This window comes from Ambystoma mexicanum, chromosome 3p, assembly GCF_040938575.1.
Source record: "Ambystoma mexicanum isolate Mex_15411 chromosome 3p, UKY_AmexF1_1, whole genome shotgun sequence".
Lineage (NCBI taxonomy): Eukaryota > Metazoa > Chordata > Amphibia > Caudata > Ambystomatidae > Ambystoma > Ambystoma mexicanum.
In genome coordinates, this window is record NC_090925.1 from 76,593,786 (window position 1) to 76,615,243 (window position 21,458).

General features: G+C 45.5%; 1 protein-coding gene across 1 annotated transcript in view; it reads left to right on the forward strand.

Moving 5' to 3' along the window:
• Positions 1 to 19,428, forward strand: part of LOC138579492 (killer cell lectin-like receptor subfamily G member 1) — a 300,846-nt gene extending 281,418 nt beyond the window's left edge. The window contains exons 6-7 of the mRNA XM_069649814.1: positions 28 to 140; positions 18,644 to 19,428. Coding sequence (XP_069505915.1) covers positions 28 to 140; positions 18,644 to 18,776 — 246 coding nt within the window. The 3' untranslated portion in view covers positions 18,777 to 19,428. The remainder of the gene's footprint in view (positions 1 to 27; positions 141 to 18,643) is intronic.
• Positions 19,429 to 21,458: the final 2,030 nt, after the last annotated feature.

The following is a 21,458-nucleotide window of genomic DNA, read 5'->3' on the forward strand; positions in this document are numbered from 1 at the left end:
TACCAAGGTTGTTTTTGTCACTTTCAGGATTTACTCGACCGGAAGCGTGATGAGGCAGATTTCCTATGGACAGCCTACCTCTACGACGGAGATCAACGGAATTGGTTTTGGCCCAATGGTTCTGTGGTGCAAGGAAACAAGTAGGTCATGTTGAGTTCATTCATCAAGGTTGTGACCTTTTTCAGATTATCTCTCAGTAGGATGTGAGCATCATAAACCCTCTACATGATCATTCAGGAACCAGCACTTTATTACATACCCTTACCTGGCGATATCTTACTATCACTGCAGTGACTTCATTAGTTGTAATTCTGTATCTGTGGGTAAGGTGTATCTCAGTCATCAGTCATTCTCAGAAACGTTTTGCCTCCTACCCAGAATTCCACAGGACACTCTCCAAACCGTCCTCACCACTGACCAAACCCTTCTACCAAAGATGGTCATGCATGAGATAAGAGAGAATTCAGTCTCTGGTGAGCACTACATAAATGGTACATGTTATAATCTATGGAGTAATACTGTAGTCAATTAAACCAAGCACAAGCACATCTTTTTATGTGTAGGGCACACTTGTAAGAATCACTTCCTGGAGAGCCAGTGTAGCTGACGAAAATAAGGCACATAGATGTACAATGATGTGCAGGGGATCACATAGTTTGGTGAAGTGAGGAAGTTAGGATTTTTTTAAAAACATTTGCTTCCCATAAAATCTTTAGTTTTGCACTTGCATGTAAGGTTTTCAGAATAGCTGTATTATAAAGTTTTAAAGTAGTACTCTATGTTCTATAAAGCTTAATTACAAAGCAGCAAACCACATGGTAACTCAACCTGACAACATTAGGAACTCTTTACACACACATGTCTCTCTTTATAACAATTCATTATATCAATGTATGCTTAAAACTAAAGCTGACGTACCTTGTTTGGGTGAGATGTACCTCTCCGTTCCTGCTTTGGCAGATGATACAGTCTTAATCACAAGAACCCCATGGTCATTAAAAAGGTTGATTAATGCCTACTCAGAATGTATAAGACACCTTGACTTAACCATACATGCACCTTCAACTGCCACTATGATATGCCAAACTGGAAACAAAGGAATTACGTTTCATTTTTTTTAAAGTAGGAAATGATGTAATTGATGTTTATGAGACCTTCAACTACTTGGGTTTTAATTTCACCACCAGAATTCAGGGAAACAAACATATTGAAAAACAAGAATTAGGGATGACGGACGTTTTGGGGTATTTCACAGTTTGTGAGACTTTGCAAGGTTCAGGCTATGGATATTCTGCTAAGAATATAAGTTACTTAACAGAGTTGACCAAATATGGAGCTGGAATCTGCTTTTGCTGATTCCACAAAAATGGAAGTGACAGAGAATACAATCCTTAAATCACTGATTGAGCTCTCTGCCTTGGCTCCAATCTTCACTGTAGATCATAAATAAAATAATTGCTAATGGAAAGGGGAGACTATAGAGGTCATTTTCCAACAAGTCCATGTGGGAGTATCCCTTGTAGTCTAAACACAAACATGAAAGGTTGTTCATTACAAGAGCAAGATTTAATCTGATTCTATTAAGAGCAATTACTAATAAGTGGGAAGATGCAGCCATTACTGAGTCTAATTGCCTGTTCTCGAAGATGTTTCAAAGGATTTATAGCATTTTATTTATTTTCTCCAGCTACTCCTCAGTCGGAAAGTCTTTGATTATCCACCTTTTTCATCATCTAGGATTTACTCAATGTAGAGCTGCTGTACCCGTTTGACCTCTCAATAGCCTGGACCTTGCTGACCTACTTGAGGTCTGTGGTAAAACCGAGATGCGCTTTAATTCATTTATAAAATGTTTCTTGGCTCTTTGGGAATTGAACAGTACAATAATGTACATGGCACTTTAAGGTGTATGGTTCGGTGTCTGACCTCACTTTGTTAACATCCTTGTCTGAAACGTGCAACCAATGGAGTCTTCGGAACATACACTCTCATTCCCTGGAGGAACATAAAGGATACCTCACCCATTCATTAAGAGAGCGAGCCAGCATGAGAGCAATACACAAAGGCCTGTGCCACAGCACACTGCTTAGGAGGGGACATCTCCATTCCAGGAGGAGCCTGGAGGCAATACTACGCAGATGGCATGGTGGGTGAAGTAAGCAATATGCCTGCAGAACCCTGCCAACTCCAGGAAGGAGGAGAGTTGGGGAGCTCAGAGCCACCAAGAGAACATCAGATAGAGGTGCCACAGTCGTAGCACATGGGCGTCCACAAGGCCAGACAGAGTTGTGGTTTCCACACTGAACAAAGAAGCTGCCTCCTGCGACAAACACCACCACCAAGAACTGAGCACGGGACTTAGAGTACTGAGATACCCCACAAGGTGGTGAAAGCAATACCAAGCCTAAACCACTGCAGAGGCCAAATAGCCCATACCGGGCTGTTCCACACGATACCCCACAACGGGTGAAAGCAATACAGAGCTCAGATGGCCCACGTGGCCAAATAGTCTATGCCAGGCTGCCCAATGAGATACCCCATGAGGTTGTGAAAACAATACCACGCCTAGATGGCCTGAGAGGTCAAATAGCTCATGCCATTATGAGCCATCAGCTGTCCTACGAGGGTGTGAAAGGAATACCAAGCCTAGACAGCCCGAAAGGGCAAATAATCTACGATGGGCAGAGCCAAGAAATACCCCCACAATGGGGTGAAAGTAATGCAAAGCTTACACGGCTGACAGGCCAAATAGCCCATGCTGGGCAGACCAACGAGATCTACCACAAGGGGGTGAAAACAATACCACGTCTAGATATGGGTCGAGAGGCAAAATTGCCCACACCAGACTGACCAATGAGATACCACTTGATGGGTTCAAAGCAATACAAAGCCTAGATGGCCTAAGAAGCCATATAGCTTACAGTGGGCTTAGCTGTGAGCTACCGCACAAGGGATAAAATCATAGACAACCTCCATAGAGAGGCCTCCTCAGCCACACAGGGCTGGGAAATGAGACACTCCACCAAGGGGTGAAAGAATTGACAACTTGAGACAGGCTGAAAGGCCTGTAAGCCCCCTGGGATAAAATATATTACAATCCGCACAGGGATGTAGCACCCAGCATGGGTGGATGGAAAACTGATTCCAAATGCATCAAGATACCAGAGACTCTGACCCGGGGCACCAGACATTTCCAGGTGAACCAAAGGGAGCCAAGAAAGGCTCACAAAGAATGTCGTATCAGACAAGGAGCAGAATCAAAAGACCAATTGTTCCAATTGAGAGTTTAACTGTTTGAAATGATAAGAACGCTGGTGTGGGTGTCGGATTAACCTTCTCTATGAAGAGAGGAAGAATCAAGGAACTAAATGTGAACTGTGCTAGCATGCTGGGACATGAAACAGAGAGCCAAGGACACAACTGGGTGGGGGTCAGAAACCAGCCAAGAAAAAGGTGGGACAACTGTATGTTGTGTTCATTAGTGGTATGGTCAGACAGATGGGGTCCTATCCAATAGGTCATAATAGGTTTGGATGAGCAGCCGTCTACTATTTTTCTTTGAAATGTAATGTTATCTATCATTCTCATAGCAGCGTGGATAGAAGAGGCATTCTTTTCTTTAATAAAACAAATACGTTTAACCCATGGCTTCTTGTCTGTCTCCTAAATCTGACTTGCCACGAATGGTGTCAGTTGTGGGATTGACGTGACCTGAGACAGAGTCAGACTCCTACAAATCTCTATATACCTAGGTCCATAGATAGTTATCCCCTATAGAGTCCTTGGGTATTAAACAGTCCTTGGGAGCTATCAGAAAGCAACCCTCCATAGTCCAAGGGCATCAAGTACGAACACCTCCAGTTGCTCCGCTCACTAGTGAACTCCCCGGAGATTCGGGGGAAGAAGACGCACTTGGCGCACTTGGCGCACCAGTGATAGTGTTGTTGGGGACCTTAGCCAGGAGCTCTCTGGCTTAGATATCTCCCCCATCTGTAGAATTTCTTAGAGACAATGATAAATAGTTAGGTGCTAGCAGTTCAGTGCCATCAAGAATCTCAACCAACCTGGCAGGGGTCAAGTAACCGGACACTTCCCCATGCAGTATTACAACTATATCAGGAACGGGAAGATCTGGCTGCAGTTTTTGTAAATTCTGAGAGGTTTGTGACCCAATTCCACTTGGACGACTCTCTTAAGACATGCTACTTGTCCCCTTTACCAAAGCGGGAGATACATCTGTTCCATCAAATAATCAATGCAAGTGGGATCACCCTTTTTGAATAAATAAAGACAGCTCTCCTGGGGAAGGTCAGAGAGATGTGGTATTTCTCTCAGAAGAAGCTCCAGAACTTCCAGGTGCTCCCAAATGAGACCCTGATGGAATTAGCAGGGATAATCCACAATCTTGTGAATCAATGGCTGGGAAGACCAATCCTACAAAAAGCCCTAGAAATCCTAATTTTGGAGCAATTCACTAATGCTTTGCCCACCTGTCTCCAGAGAGCTGTCTTGCAACAACCTCAACGATATCAACCATGCCCACTTGAAGACTTCCAAATTTTTTAGGCAACTTCATGGAAAGACTCTCGACCAAGAGACATTAAAACCACTGCTAGGGATATTCATCCTACCCTCACCAAGGGTCAAGAAGCCCCACTCTCCTTTATCATGAAAATGAATGAAGGGGTGATAAGGAAACCAGTCACCTTCCTCCCCTCCAAATCCCGTGGGAGAGCAGAAGAGGCTATGAGTAGGGCAAGACCTATTCCTTCTGTAATACTCACCTATTTTTCCTGTAGACAAAAAGGGCATTTCGCTGCATATGTCCCAAGAATCAACCCAAGAAATGCATAGGAGTAGGTTGAGTAAACGCAGAGGAGTGGTGAGAATGGGAAGAAAATGGGGAGGAACCTACTGAGGAAGCGGTTATCCATTTATGCAACAGCATTCTCTTCCAAGCTGGCAAACAGGCACGAGTGAATGAAACCAGGATAATTCACTGTGATTCAGGTAGCTGGCAGACTGCCACCTGTTTTGATGTATCTGGTTTATCCAGAGAGCTTAGGCTTGGAAGATGCTGTGAAAATAACCTGGATCCATGGGGACGCTGAATTATATCCCAAGGTCCCATTCACCTTAGAAGTCAGGGAAGTTCTAACAGCCCTGAATGTAGCAGTTGTTCCGAGGCTGCCCAAAAAGGAAATTAAAGAGGCAGATTTCCCGACATTTCTTGACATCCTTCTCCAACCCACCCCCCAACAAAACCCCTGGAGAAATACTCCCCTCTGTCATCCTGGTAGGAATTTACTGAAGAAAGTCAGGAATCACCATGTGCTTGGGAGAGTAAATCTTTACCCAAATGGAAACCCAAGAAAGGGGGCTCGAAACCAATGGGAGGATTATGTGACCAATCCAGGGAATGTGTCCCTTTTCCACAAAGGGAAACCACCACCTTTGGCACTTGGGAGGTGAGCCCCCTTAGCTTAACACCCACTAGGGGACATGGCAAGCAGGATCCTACTCGGGGTGACCCTGCCCAGGGGGACGAGGAATTCCAAAGTAAGTGTTTTACTACAACTCCCTGTAAATCCCAAGTGATTCTTGGCTCTATGGGTATTCAACAGTACAATAATGTACAGGATGCTTTAAAGGCGGATGGTTTGGTTTCCAACCCGACTTTGTTAACATCCATGCCTGAAGTGCGGTACCAATAGAGACATATCTATCATTCCCTGGAAGAACATAAAGGACTCCAGACCCATTCGGAGAGAGAGAGAAAGAGAGAGAGAGGGAAAAAGAGGGGGAGAGAGAGAGAGAGGTAGAGAGAGAGAGAGAGAGAGAGAGAGAGAGAGAGAGAGAGAGAGAGAGAGAGAGAGATCCAGCTTGAGGCAGAACCACACAGACGTTTTGGTGGCAGAGGAAGCTAGAATCCTGTGGAACGCTGCTGAGTCCAGGAAAGCGAACAGCACAGGGAGCTCAGAGCCAATAAGAGAACATGAAACATAGCCACACAGACGTGGCACACCAGTGCCCACTAGGCCCAACACTGAAGTCCTCTCAATCGCAGACAGGAGGAATTGAAGCAGGAGATCAACTATGAAAATGTCAGAGTCACAGTTACACAGGATATGGAGAATCTTCCTTCCGCAAAGGGCACCACCACCAAGAACCAGATACGTGGCTGACAGAGAGAGGAGGGAGGCTGGTGAAAGCAATACAACACCTAGACAGCCATGGATGCCAGATAACCCCCGCCAAGCTTATGAGACTTCCTGGGACATCATGTTACAGAAATTCTATTAGCAACAGATTGTAATGTAGAAAAATTACCTGATCGACAATGTTTTGAGACACGTTTTCGAATCGTGTCCTGCGAGAGTGAGAGAGAGAGAGAGAGAGAGAAAGAGAAAGAGAGAGAGAGAGAGAGAGAGAGAAAGAGAGAAAGAGGGAGAGAGTGAGAAATGATGCACGAAACATCAACAGGAGGATAGAGGAGGATTAGAGAAAGTTAGTCATTTCAGTAAGTTTTGAGATTGGGGCATGGCTGGCCTTTGCAGGTTTTAAAGCTGAGCCCCAGGTTTGAAGGTATGAACCTACAGTTGATGGAAGAACAAGCATGTGGTAAATGCGCGAGGAGATGCGAGTGAAGCACAGGTGTAGAGAGGCCTTTGTATGAAATAACAACAGGAGGCTGGTAGTAAGCAGACCCAGTATGAAACTGGGGTTGCTCCTCCTACTTGGCAGTAGTTCAGAGAAGCTGAGAAGCTTCAACTGTACCTTAGCCTGATAGTTGAGGTCCAGGGATGGCTGTATATTTGTAATTATGAAGGAGCAGCAGTTGTATCCCACTAGCAGAGGATAGGCACTGGGCAGTAAACTGATTATGAACAAGAGAGACTGGGAGTGACGGGAGGAAGAGCATATTTTACCTTTTTTTGAGGAAGTTTTATGAGGCTTGGTGAATCTTACTATTGAAGAGAAGCCATTTTGTTTTTGTTGTTGGAAGAAACACTTGCAATTTGCTTAAACTTTCACTATCCCAAGGCATCATTTTTAAAGATAATCTCTGGTGTGGGCTTTTTGTGAATGCTGTTTCATGATATCACATAACACATTTTTAACAGCAAGGACAACACAATGAAGGAATAAGAACATCAGATAATTAGTTAATATGAGAGATTAAATCACCTGAGTGGACAGTCAATGATGTTCCAGAATTTTTGCCTAATGGAATAAGGCAGAGTATCTGTCATGATTCCTGCCCCTCATGTCCCCAGCCCTCCAAGATGTCAGGCTGGAGCCAGGCCACGATCACCTACATGGCCCTCAAGGGCCTCTCCATCCCTCCAAAGACCCACTTGGAGTCAGACTTGGCGCTTGTGGCATGAGACTCACTCACTCCCGTAGGATAACATTGGGGATTGGACTTGGAGTGCATTGATGGGGACAAGATGGATGCCCCCACATATTTCGGTTCCCAGAACTGCATGTCCAGTCTAGTCTTTTGGGTGTGGTTCAACCCAGAGACACATGGGATACCCAGAGACTATTTAAGCCACGCCCAGGCTGAGAAACATGCTTTGTGTTTTCTGCACCTGCAGCGTGACACTCACCTTGTTCGGATCGGTCTCCAGCAGGCCTGCATCTTTCTTCTGCGCTTAGCTCCTGAAAGAACAAGAACACCATTAGGAACAGCCTTACCTTGTGGCGCTTCTGCCCATTATTCATCGCTCCTTCTGTTCTGCGGGCATTTTCGGCGGTGTCATTCCCATCCCGGCACGCCGCTTCCTAAGGAAAAGGGAAAAGAACAGAAAAAAGGCATTAGTAATCATTAAGCAAATCTTCGCTTATTCTTAAAGACTGTACAAGCTTCAAACGCTTACCTGAATCCCAGCCGCTCTGGGGGAACTCTGTCTCCAGAACTTCTCATCCATCTGCAAGAAGGAAAAGACACTCCAGGTTAGCGTGGAAACATCTAGAGGCGCTGCATACCGCGCTTACTCACCGCATTTCTTCTTCATAACCGGCATCCACGCTGAAAACGTTGCGCCACCTAAAAGACACCGAAAAATAACTCAGCTCAATGCAAATATGAAAGGGTCGCATCGCGCATCACGCTCTCACTCACCTTCAGCGCTACTCATCTCAGCAGCACGTCGCCATCCCCGGACACCGGCCATCATCTAAAGAAGGAAAGGAACGAAGTTAGAGAGCTGTTCAAAAGACTCATTATACTTACCTGTCGGACTCTTGCCAGTGAAGTAACTAGGCAGCAACAAGCCTGCATCAATCAACGCGCCCCTGCGCTGAAAGCAGGACGTAGAGCACACTTTCAAAGAAAACAAGGTGAGCTGTGGATCAAAGGGAAGGGTTGGACCCCGGTGAAGAAGGGGTTCAAGCACACAGAGACAATAGGGAGTTAAACTCTACCAATCCTGTGTTTCAGGCCCAGTCTCCAGTCCAGTAGACTGCAGGGAAGGGTTCGAGGTCGTAAGAGGTCAGAACAGGAAGAGTGACATCCCCGTGGATACCAGGTGAGCGTTACAGAACACAAAGCCTCACATCAAAATCCACCTGGGCGTCATGGAAACGTCAGAAACCGACCAGTTAGCCCACATGTTTGGGCAGCTACCTTCCGAAGTACATGCAGCCAGGCAGGAGACCAACACCCTGAGGAGAGAGCTGATAGTAGCCAAAGAAAGCACTGATGATTTAAGCCGGCAACTTCTCCAGTCACAAGCAGCGAATGCACCATTGCCGGGAAGCGTGCCCTCGATGCCAGCACCATCAGCCAATCCCGTTCAGATAACGCTTCCTGGGGCAGTTCCATTGGCCCCACCTGAACGATTTACGGGGGATCCCAAGAGGTTTGCAATTTTCATGAACCAGTGCCGCCTGCACTTCGTTTGTAGACCAGGGGCCTTTCCGAATGACCAATCACGGGTCGCTTTTGTGCTATCCTACCTGAGTGGTAGCGCAGCGGACTGGTCTGTACCCTTTGTGGCCCAAGACGATCCTTTGCTGCATGACTTCAGTGGCTTTCAGCAGGAGATGGAAAAGCTGTTCGCCCGTCGTACTCATGGGCAGGCTTAGACAACGAACTTCTGTCCCTAAGCCAAGGGAATCATGACCCATTAACATACATAGCCATGTTCAATAGACTCGTAGTTGAAGCAGAATGGCAAGTGGAGAAGAGAACCATGTTATTACATTGGGGGTTGCGGGGGGAGCTCAAGTATGTTCTCGCAGTGAATCCCCCTATGGATCATAGGTTGCAGGACCGAAGAGCAGATAGAGCCAGACCGGACCCTCGCCCTATGTATGTGCGTTCAAAGGACAATATTGCCCGCACAACGGAATGTTCAGGAGAACCAATGCAAATTGAGGAGGTCAGATCCCCCTTGACTAAAGCGGAAAGGGATAAAAGGAGACAGCAGCAGTTATGTCTGTACTGTGGAAGGTGAGGAAATTTCCTTAAAGAGTGCCCTGTGAAGCCACCGAGGAGGACAGTAGAGGCCACGGACAAGGAAGATACCATTAAGGAATCGGAAAACTCCCCAGCCCAGCAAGTGTAGGGGTCCACTTGTCGAGCGAAGAAAGTGAACTACAGACCTCCCATTTTGCACTATCTGTGGTCTTGATCAATCACCAACAACCATCTCGGATGCACGCAGTAAGAGCGTACATTGACAGTGGAGCCATTGGGAATTACATCGACCAGGATCTTGCGGCAAAGATGGGGCTCCCGTTACGCCCTAAATCAACCTCCGACACTGTTACCACTGTGGACGGCACAGAAATAGCTTCTGGTCCAGTATCCCAATGCACTGCAGCTTTAACCCTTCTGTGCCAGGATGGACACCAAGAATCTATCCTTTTCGACCTCATTATGGCACCACAGTTCCGGTTGATTTTGGGAATGCCATTGTTGGTAGCTCACAATCCTCGAATCGATTGGCAAGCAAAAGAATTGGCCTTTCCCCAGACTTGCGCCCACACATGTTATCGCCAAGAGAAACAACCAATAGACACCAGAGCCTCCACGCTTGCGACTGTGGCAATCGGCACCCTACCAAGTGAATACCAGGACTTTCAAGATGTCTTTCAGAAAGAACAGGCTAATACCCTGCCACCGCATAGACCATACGATTGCCAAATCGACCTGATACCCGGCGCACAAATCCCTTGTGGGCGAATTTACAGGATTTTCACAAATCGTGCATCCCATCACGTCATTGCTTGGGAAAAGCAACAAAAAGTTCCAGTGGACAGCAAAAGCTGAGGAAGCTTTCCAGGAACTGAAAGCGAGATTCACATCTGCCCCAATCTTACGCCACCCTCGCCCTGATCTCCCATACCTGGTGGAAACGGACGCCTCAAGCAGGGCTATGGGAGCCGTCCTCTCACAAAAGGACCCCGAAATGGGCCAGTTACACCCTGTTGCCTTCTGGTCGTGTAAATTCACACCCCCTGAACTCAATTACGCTATCACAGACAAAGAACTCCTGGCCATTAAGTCAGCCTTTAAGGCATGGCGGCACTACCTCTTGGGCGCCAGACACACAATCACCGTAATAACTGACCACCGGAACCTCCTGTATCTAAAAACAGCAAAGGCCCAATACTCAGGACAACTACGTTGAGTGACGTCCCCATGGATACCAGGTGAGCATTACAGTATCCCAGAAAAACACATCCTCTCGCTCCAAGACATTTGTCACACATTCCTACTTTCTGATATCTAGGCTACTATAACTTAGCCTCCTTGATACATCACAAAGAATGGCTAGGCTGTTACCATTCATCCAGGTTGGCTAAGTACAGAGAAGCAGCTCTACTAAGCATCTTCCAGAACTGGGTCAAAACACAACCTTTATTTGCAGTAGGCCAGGCCAGAGACATGACATCTGAGCTACAGAATCATTATATAACATTTCTGAATGGTTTTGGGTGGCTTGCAAATTAGCTAATAACTTATTGCAAATGCCCAGGCACCTTACACGCAAACTGCAATTAGGACATTGCAGTAGCCTGGACCAGGAGGATGTGATGACCAACCTTAAGCCAGAGAGCCACGCTCTAAATGCTATATAGTTAATAAAAAACTGACAAGCAAAAGATGTCTGTCTGTTAACTATGTACAGCACTCTGTTTCTTCCTAAATAGGTGTGTGCTTCATAAATGGCATACATACATACATATGAAACCCAGATTCCTAACCAAATCCACAGGGAAGACACGATGAGCTATAGGAGCTAGCATGGGGAGAACAACCCAGAAGCAGGATTTCTGTTTTAGCAGCGTTAAGGTGGAGCCAACTGTCCTGCATCCAGTGCTGCACCGTACCTGGACAATCACCCATCATCACGGCATCTATATCAGTATAGGGTCCTCATTGGCTTATCATTTATAGACCGAATATGGATCGATGATAACATATAGACATGAAATGAGATAGGACAGAAAGAAGAACCCTGAGGTACCGCCAAAGAAACAAAACAGCCAGGCGTGATTTTGGTCTTTAATTGTGCCTTTCAGCTTCTCTGCCTCACAAAATAGCATATCCAACATAATTCTGATCCTTTAATTACTGTGTGTTTTCTAGGCTGTGAAATAGGGATTCAGAATCCGCTGTGTCATTAAAGCCGTTGCTCTACTCACTACTCTACCCCCCTAGACTGATCAGTGTCTCCCACAACAGGACAATGCTAGTTTCAGTACTCATTGCCAGCACAGAGTCAGGTAGATGTCCTTCTATTGCTGTACCCCCCCCCATTCTAAACTGTATAACCAAATTAAGGGGAGGTTAGAAATAGAAGAGGGGATACAGGAGTTTCTTCTAAGCATCTGGGAATGAGTCCTCACTGCAATGATGCATTTACAAAAATGGATAAACCTTCAGCTACAGTCAAAATGCAATCACAAAGGAAGCCAGCTTGATAAGGGTCACGTGAAGAGGTGGAGGGAGTTAGAGTTGTAACCCTACTGACTGCAGAAAAGAGAATCTCAACATTTCCGAAGCCTTTAGAAATAATGCTCAGAGATGGCAAAGGGTTTTCACAGCAATAGAGGGCTGAATTGCAGAAAATTCTGATATGAAAAAGGAAGTTAAATAATCACATAAGGCTTAGGACGGAACAGCAGAATCAACCTTCCCTCGAGAAGCAAATTCCTTGAACTACCACTGCAATAGTAGATGAATACTCTGAAATTCTTCAGTGTGTTTTGCTCTCTTTGTTGGACCTCTCATCCACCCTTGACCCAGTGGACCACAGGTTATTGCAGGATTGATTAAACACCTCTGCTCACATTCTGCCTTGGCCTCCCTCTGCCTGGGTCATTTCCTTCCTGAGGGGACGATCCCAACGGATTGTTATTGGTTTTGTTTGATCCCCTCCCACCCTCTCTGATGTCCCTTGATCTCACCTCTATCCCCATTTCTATGTAGTCTTTAAATTCTCCCTTTGTCTCAAGTTGTTAAACAAATTAAAAGCTGCTCTCAGTCCTACCATGATAGACACTGATGACAGATAGCAATGTATTCATATTTCCGTCCAATCTGCCAAAGAGCTTGGCATTTGCATGATGGCTATCCATCCATGGAGGTCTGAAAACTGGCTCCAACTGAATTAAGGTTACACTGAGTCTTCTGTTGTTGGCCCCTTCCAGTTGTCACTGAGCCATTCTTTCATTGCTGTTCTCTGCCACATTTCCTCTCCATTATCTAAGTAGTCCATCACTGAGGACTACTTTCATTTAAATGTACTAAGATACATTCTGCCACCGATTTATAAAGAGTGTAGAGCTGTGGTCATTGATACTCTAGTTAATTAATGCCCCAGCTCCGAAATATCTGCTATGCAGGTTTACCTGCCAATTCATGCCAGGTAGCCAAGTTTTGCCAAGTAGCTAAACATATTGCTTTTTAAACAGGTTTAGGGATCTCTAACCATACTTGTGCAGTGACAGTCCACATATCCTTGCACAGGCAAACATGTTGCATATAGAATTCTTTCTAAAATCCAGTGTGCACTTCATAAATCTGAAGGTACGCCACTCAATGCTCACACCAGAGAAAATACAACCCGCTAGGGAAGAAAGGTCCAAGTCGATCTTTTAAGGATAACAAGTTTTAATCTCACACAAAGAAGAGAGCAACAGCAAAGAACTCTCCTGCCAAAAACGTTCTGCTGAAAAAGGGTACAAGCAGAGGCTTAAGAGGAGACATATTTTCATCATGACGCAATACCATAAAAATCGTAAAAACCCACACGGCTGGTGTGCACCTATGCAGGATCTGCCTTCCATCATGTGGGTGCTTGTCAGAATCCACCTAGATGTTGTCCACGAAGTGTAGACGACGAATTCTACCTAACAATATAACCCTGTGTATGAGCTAAATAACCAATACCCAGGGATCTATTATTCGGAAGAATGGACCCAACACAACCAGCAGATCACCTAAGAAAACCATAAAGGAAAGGGCAGGTTAGATAAATCCTTTCACAGATTGCAAGAAAACAAGAACGGTGCACTCTTAACACCAACCTGAGTATAGACAAGTACCGACAAATGCAGAGGTTTTGATGGTAAGTCTAACCAACAGACCTGGACTGTATTCAGGATGGATCTGGAATTTCTAAAAGTAAGGATACAGTAGATCTTAGTGCTCAAAGCAATAGAGAACAGGGTACAGTATACACAAAGGACCTAAGGTCTGGGCTGTTTTAGCGTGTGTGAGATGGGAGTTTGTTCTTGATGCACTGCAGCAGGAGAACACCGGAGGCAAACCCACAAAGCACAGAGGGATCAGGAAACTATTCCCGACGGCACGAGTACGTCTAGGGGCAGGAAGTCCTTTCTTTACCCGACGGCATGAGGACGCTCCTGGACACCCCCAAAGTCCTTGGAAGTCTCTAGTCTGTGCAGGGCAACACCAGGAGAGGGCTTCCGGGTTTACCATAGGTGAATTCTGATGGCAGCGCTTCAATGAGAACAGTTAGGGATTCAGGCAGTAATGAAAGTAAAATCCAGGAAACGTGAGCAAGATGAGAAACAAGAACGCAGAATCCAAAGAATCAGGTAGGCAGTCCATGACGAAGTCTGGGTCGATAACGGAGCGGGCTTGAAACAATCCGAGGGTAGGCAAAGCAATCCGAATGAGGTCCGTGTCAGCTACCAGAAGTATTAAGCAAGAAGAATTCCAAACGTCGTAACAGGCAAGGATGAGGCAAACGGAGTCCAATAACAAAGCAATAGTCAAGACAAATCGCACTTCAACAAATTCAGAAGCACTGGAGCAGCGTTCGGGAGGAGCTTATGAAAGGACACGAATCACGTGATTAGGACGTATGTGTAAGCGCCTGGAGAACGCTACCGTGCCTGTCCTAGTCTCCATGGAAACCACCATCGCCGGCTAAATACGGCCTGTCTTTTAGCGGTTACATGCTTTACCCATCAAGATTTATGCTGCAATGATGATCCTTTAATGTTTTTAGGCAGGGTGAGGAAATGGGTTCTTGGATAGGAATCTGAGGGATCAGAGCGGCGGTGTGGTACAGAATGGAGGAAAAAACCTGATGCAACGTCTTCATTCCTGACAGTGCTCCAGAGATCATCTTCTTCTCACCGACGAAGGTCAAAGAACACATTAGCTACAGTCCTAACACAATGCTACTTCATAATTATACTGTGCCTCTGGCATGCTTTAAGACAGGCATAAAGGTGGTTCTGGGGCACTCTGACCTGCACACACATTTCACTCACTCCCCTTTACCCTCCCAACACCTCGCAATACACATCACATGATTGTAGCTCACAGACGTGCAATGTCTGTTTCTTTCAACATTCAAGACTTGTTACTTTAGGGTTGGTGGTCAACGGTCACCTGGTGCCATGGAATTCAGGGATCCTGGGGCTTAGTCAGTTATATGGCCTATAACTCATGGTCGCCTGGGGGGTCGGTCGCGTCATGCTTTTGCCATTGTAAGATAACATGCACACCAGGCGCCGGTCTATGATCGCAGCCTTGTAGGGCACACATTCCTTTCAGGTAGAAAAACATCCTTGCAACACTGTTGAATGAGCTTTATGACGTTTGGGGGTTTGGGTTGTCCTCATGGGAGCTCGGGCATGGTTGGAGGTTACCCTTGTCTGACAATTAGGGCCTAGTGCATGAAATGCTGCATTCTCCACACATGCCTTGTCTCCTATATATGATTACTAACATCTACGCAAAATGTCAGTCTTGTTCGCGCCCCTGCGCTACAGTATGTGGGTTGATTATATTGGGGTGGGGTCTTACCACCATCCCCGGTCCCCCTGGCCCATCATAGGTCTTCAATGCAGCTTACCTTACTCTAAAGCACTTAGGGGGATGGGACAGGGTCGCCCCTTCCCAACAAATCTCTATGGGGAGCCGGACCAGGGTCCTTTGACATTGGTCCCTTCAGAGTTGTCTCTGTTAGCTTCAAACATTGGGTGGCTGCATTCTCTCCGTTTCATGTACCAAGCAGGAGAATATGCTTCCCTCTCGCATAGGTTACCACCCAACCATGAGTCCTTTTAGAGCTATTATTCAGATCCACTTCATTCATGGTTAGGAGCAGTCTAGAAATGATTTAGCTTGCAGTGTTACGCTGTACAACAAATGATTTCACTCACCCACCCAATCACCTCCCAGGGGGACAAAGGCAGTCCTATTTATAGCTTTTTTCTGTGAACATAAAAATGAAAGCTATTAACCAGTAAAGTAATGTAATGTAATTTAACATAATTCCTAAAGTGCAAAAACCAAGGCCGTAAAGGCATCTGGGTGCTAGCAATAAAACGGTAAGGAGAAGAACAGCAAGGGAGAAGAACAGCAAAGGGAGAAGAACAGATCCTGCCAGCTCTGAGATGGGTGGAAAATCTGCTGGGAATTTGCCAATTTTGGGCGCTATTGCCGCACATTAATAGCGCCGACGCTAATTGCACCGAAAATTCCCCATTGGGTCCAATGGGGAATGGGGAAGGACCATTCCGCCAAACCCGTGGTCCGGCCCTAATAGCGCCGGACCATGTGGCAGTAGCGCTATTAGTGCGGGTGGTATCCCAGCGGGAATACTGCCGGGATACCGCCCAACTAGTGATGAGGCCCAGTGTCTTAAACTTAATCCGACTCTTAACAAGAAGCCAATGGAGTTTGGCTAGCAATTGTGAGGTTGACAACTGGAATGGGGCGTTAAGTATTTTGGAGGGCTTGAAACGGTTGACCTAAAATTCAGGTTGGCCCAGATAGATGCCATTTCAATCGTCTAAGGCACACCTAATGGAAGCTCTGACTATCGATGCCCAAAGCTGCAAAAGCACAAAGGAGAGCATTTTCCTAAGAAATTGCAGCTTGATGGATGAATCCCAGCTTGGTTTTCAACTACCTTCTTTTCACAAAAACGTCCTCCTCACATCCCACATGTATTTGCAATTAATGACAAACATTGGCCCTCTCTATATATCCACTGAAGTCCTCACAGTCCATATACACCATCAGTCAAGCTGTGTAGAGTAAATACCTGGACTTAAATAATGGCTTAACCCAGAAGGTTGACACATCCTTTCAGAAGATCTGACTCACAAAGTCAATTACTGATAATAAACTCTCAAGTGACATTAAGGAGTGTATTGTCAATTTCACCCTTGGTTCACAGTTTCCTCAATATTCTGAAAGCTAATGCAATTTGCATGGGCTACTGCCTCCAGCAGACACACATTGAATATAAACACTTTATTTCCCATGTTGAATGCAGTTTCTGAATAGTGCTTCTTCCAATCAGACACAAGTGACCACAAATTCTTAAAAGCATTATCAGTTTCCAATATCAACTCTATGGGTGAAGTGCGGCATGGTTTGAGTTTTTCCCTGGGGCACGTCTTTGCGTTCTCTTCTAGCACAGCCATTACAGCTGCTAGCACAAGTAGACCTTTGACAGGAAACTTGCTCTTCTGAGGGAATTGGAGCTGCGTGAGAGCTTCCCGGTGTCCTATGAGAGCTGGAAGGGCAGCAGGAAGATGTAGCTCTGCATGGTACTTTGCGCCCAAACACCCTAGAAATTTGAAGATGCTAGTTTGGAGGTAGGCGATATTCAGTTAGTCTAAGTGACCATCTACAGATGGGACCATTACTGATCAGGTGGGCTAAGGTATGCTGAGGAGTGACATTGTGGTATGTGAATGGATCCTGGGAAGACATTTCTGAAGGGATCAGAGTTAACGCACTATGACTCCTGTTACAGAGTGATTCGCCTGTCAGCAAAGGTTCACTGAGAATACGTCTCAGTCTGCCCCAATCATCACAGGCTTTAAGATTTACCTGCCCTGTTGATATCCAAGAGAGTACATTGAAGGATAATTTTCTTTGGCCGGTTATCCCTGGGCATAAATGTGACACCACACCTTGTAAATGAAGACACAAGTTTTGGGGATCATTACGAATTTGGTGCTAATCCAGCAGTAAATCTGCAGAATTATCTTCAAAATGATTTACCGTTACCACCAGTCGGTCTCGCGCATTTACCACAGAATTAGAATTGGGAATAAAGCAGCCTAATTCCCCATTATTGGAGTCTGCATGACTGCTGTGGAAATTCGGACAAATTGGAGAGTAAACTGCACAATCTACCCCCGCAATATTCTGGGGGTAGATCCTCCCCTTTACCTTCATGCCTCCTAGTATAGCTGTGCGGTAATACTGGCAAAAAGTGGTGGTAACGGAATTACTGATTACATTTTTACTGCACCACCATAGTCGTAATATGGCCCTTTGTTTGGTGGATATTTTTCTGCTGGTTCTATCTTATTTAAATGTTTGTATGAAAATCAAGGTTTGCCATGTGTGGAAACCTGGAGAAATACACAGGAGCATACTATTCAAAGCTGCCTTGTGAATCCATTAAACAATACTATAGAAAATGGTGGGAACGTTTGGGAGATGTTGCTTAATGTCTTGCCAGCTTCGGGCTCCTCCAGGGTGATTGGCACAGCAAAAGCTGTGAAAGATGTTGCCAGAATTCCCTATCAGTGCTAGGTCCCCCCAGTAGCTCATAGCAATGTTCCTCACCTCAACCCAACCATGCCGGTGAAGAAGGTGATCAGAGGGTGAAGTTGAGTTTAGGGGAGAGTTTACGCCAGGAAGAAAGGAAACCCTTGTTGATGAAGCCTGGCGTGAATGTATATGGTTTCTTTCCACTGGGGCTATTCGAGATCGATGGAGGTTTAGGATTACTTCATGGGGGCTTCAGGACTGCCGTCTAGGACATCACCTCGAGCATCTCCACTCCAAAAGCCACGGAACACGCTAACAAGGTTATTAGCTTGAGGAAGGCGACCGTATGGCATCAAGGCATGAGGGGAATGGAGTCCATTGACCAATGTGCCTGGCACTGGCCAAGGAAGGGTCCGAACCACCCACGATCGCTTCCTCCAATGATGCAATATTTCTAAGTTCTGTAATAAGTGGAAAGTGTTCAGTATTGGACTTCGCTTGTATTTGTTCTGCTGTGTCGCCAATCGGATGAGGGACGACTAAAGGGCTACTGGTGCTTTCCTCATGCCTACAGTAACACAACCATATCAGAGCATTTAATTGTCTGTTTTTTGTTTTTTTCAGAGCAAGAATGCAGAGTTCATTGAAGCAAGAAAATGGCTGTGGAGCCTACAGGGCCCGAGAAGTACACCATGTTTCTTGTCGCAAATTAAACCAGTGGATATGCGTGAAAACAGCCTTTCAGTTTAATGTGTGAGGCAAACGTACATATGTGTAAGAAGCAGTCACAAAGAGCGGACATTGACCTTTGAGAAAGCACATGCATGACTCGAGCTTCACTGGGATTCTAAAGCTGACAAGCCCTTCTTCCATCCTTGGGTACCCAAGGACAGAGTTGCCTGTGCATGGAATGATTCTGTGGTCCTCAAAGATAGCTTTGCATGGTGACGGCATGCCACATGAACGATTTTGTCCAGTGGTCCCGGCTACCTGAGACTTGATGGGCACATGCCCACCGCTATCTGGATATATTTATATATAATACATATAGACACTCAAATGGTTCAATCAACTGTGAATGTACATCAGTGTGTGGTTCACGGTACACACCTAATGTATTGGGCAAATTCCCCAACAGACCATTTGATATCGTACAAAATATCAGCACCCTAGAGCTGCCGTTTTGGTTGGATTGAAATTGTGAAGCAGAGTTCACGAGAGCAGCAGTCAAACAGAGTTGTGATTTAAATGACATATTAGGATCATGGCATTGGATTCCGGTAGACCACTTTGCATGGATTTATGTTTTACAATGAAAACCCCCTTTTATAATTATTATGTGGTGAGGTGCCCATGCCTGTATAATTATATTGTGTTTTGGTATTGCAGATTTGTTAAATAAATGTGGAGCAAACACTCCTTTATTAGTTATATTTGTTTAATCTGTTGGCTGTGTATATTGACTGATCAAAACATGTTTATGTTATTTGGTTATACTGCTACATTTCTATATACCACTGTATTATTTTCGGTTTGGGGTTGAATGACAGAAGATAATTTTATTGATATAACCTTCGGTCTTTTCTCCCCTGAACATTTCAGACTTGGCCAAACCCCTGCCCACACTCCCAACACACACCCCAACACACCCTCACCCCCGCCCCCAGCCTCCTACTTACCTTGCCTCTGACATCCGTGATCGGGAACCGGCGCTGCAGGGTCCTTTTCTTTTTGACATTTTTTTAAGTCTACTGCCCTTTTCTTTTGGGGTGGGGCTAGCGGGACAGCTGCAGGGGACACCCCCGCTTACAGTATAGGAAACAGAGTTTGAGGGGACACCCCCGCAGCCCATGGACGTCATTTTCACCAAAATGCCAGGGGTAGCGGAAGTGACATCACTGTGACACGCCCCAAGAGTTACATCACAGGAAGTGGTGTCATTTGACCACACCCCCACAGGAAGTGATGTCATTAGACCACACCCCACATGATGATGCGGAAGAGGAAAGAAGGTGCCAGTGTGAGCGATGGTGTGTGATGGGGAGGAGGAAGGAAACGCCAGGGGCGCTGCTGCAATGAGCTATCACAGCACTGTCTGCAGCAGCGGAGTCGACGGGCAGGATCAGCTCAGCTTCAACCAGGGTGAGCCATGGGCCACACACCACATCTCTGTGCACATGTACTGCCCCATCCCTCAAAACGTGGTCCTCTATACCTGAATATTGCTGCCTCCAGGGATGCCATGCCTAGAGACATCCAAGCAGCTAAAGGTGTGTATCTGTTGTTATCAACTAAATGCGTTTGCTGTGAAGTCATTCACCTTAACACTAACTGCAGTGATTTTCATCTTAACCGAGATATTATGGTTGGGTGTGTTTTATCAATTCACCCACAGCAAATTATAATAAATAAAGATGTGATCCTGTAGAAAATAATCCAACAAAATTAAAACAAACACTTGATAATCACCTAAGTGGGAATCTGTGAATGTATCCACCAGTGCTGCATCAATAAGGTATTTTTCCAGAACAAGACATCACATTTATTTTTAGAATAACCCTCAAGCATGTTTCCAACTGCTGAAAACAATCAAAGCCGCACACCACAAACAATTCCCCTACCAAACACATTCAGTGCAATGCAATAATTCAACATGCCTTGGGAAAGCCAGCAGTTTGGGGTTTTGGTTTGGCATGTGATATTTGCCAGGCAATGCCATAACAGTTCCACCGGCATATAAAATGGTATCAGCTGGGAAATTGTCTAATTACCAGTACGTGGCAAATACCTATGGAACACCTAAACGCAAGCCACAACTGTTGGCTTTGTCATGCTTGTTTTTATCAGGACTTTAGTGCAAGGACAGATAGAAACCAAGTGGCTGAAGGCACACCTGGTTAAACATTGTTTTTATACCATGAGCTCATTGACAGCTGTACCTATGCCATTAACTCTCAGCAGATTGCTTAGAAATAACACTGGCAGGTCAAAGTTAGATGTTGCTGTCTGACAGAACCATTTTGAAGAGATCCCAGTAGGATGTATTTTGTGTGGCGAGGGGCTGGTGATGGGTGGAAATGAACATAGGGATTAGCATGGCCCTGGGCAGCAAATAGATAGGCAAATAACCAAACACACACAAGCTGTGTATTACTCCAAGCTGTACTTTAGTGCAATAGATTCGGTTTATAGTTCACGCTTAAGCGCTACCTAATAGCCAAAACCAAACATGGGGCTTTGACAAGCATGACAACGTGTGCAAACTATATAATCCTTACGCATAATAGAGGTTTGGTTACACAGTGCCGCCACCTTGACAAGGTTGTATCCTCAGATATGTTATAATGTTATAGGCTATGTTATCGGGTATTATATTTTGCACGTTCTGATATTTGCATAGCCTCTTGGCGCTTTGGGTCCTGCGAGAGGGGATGTGATT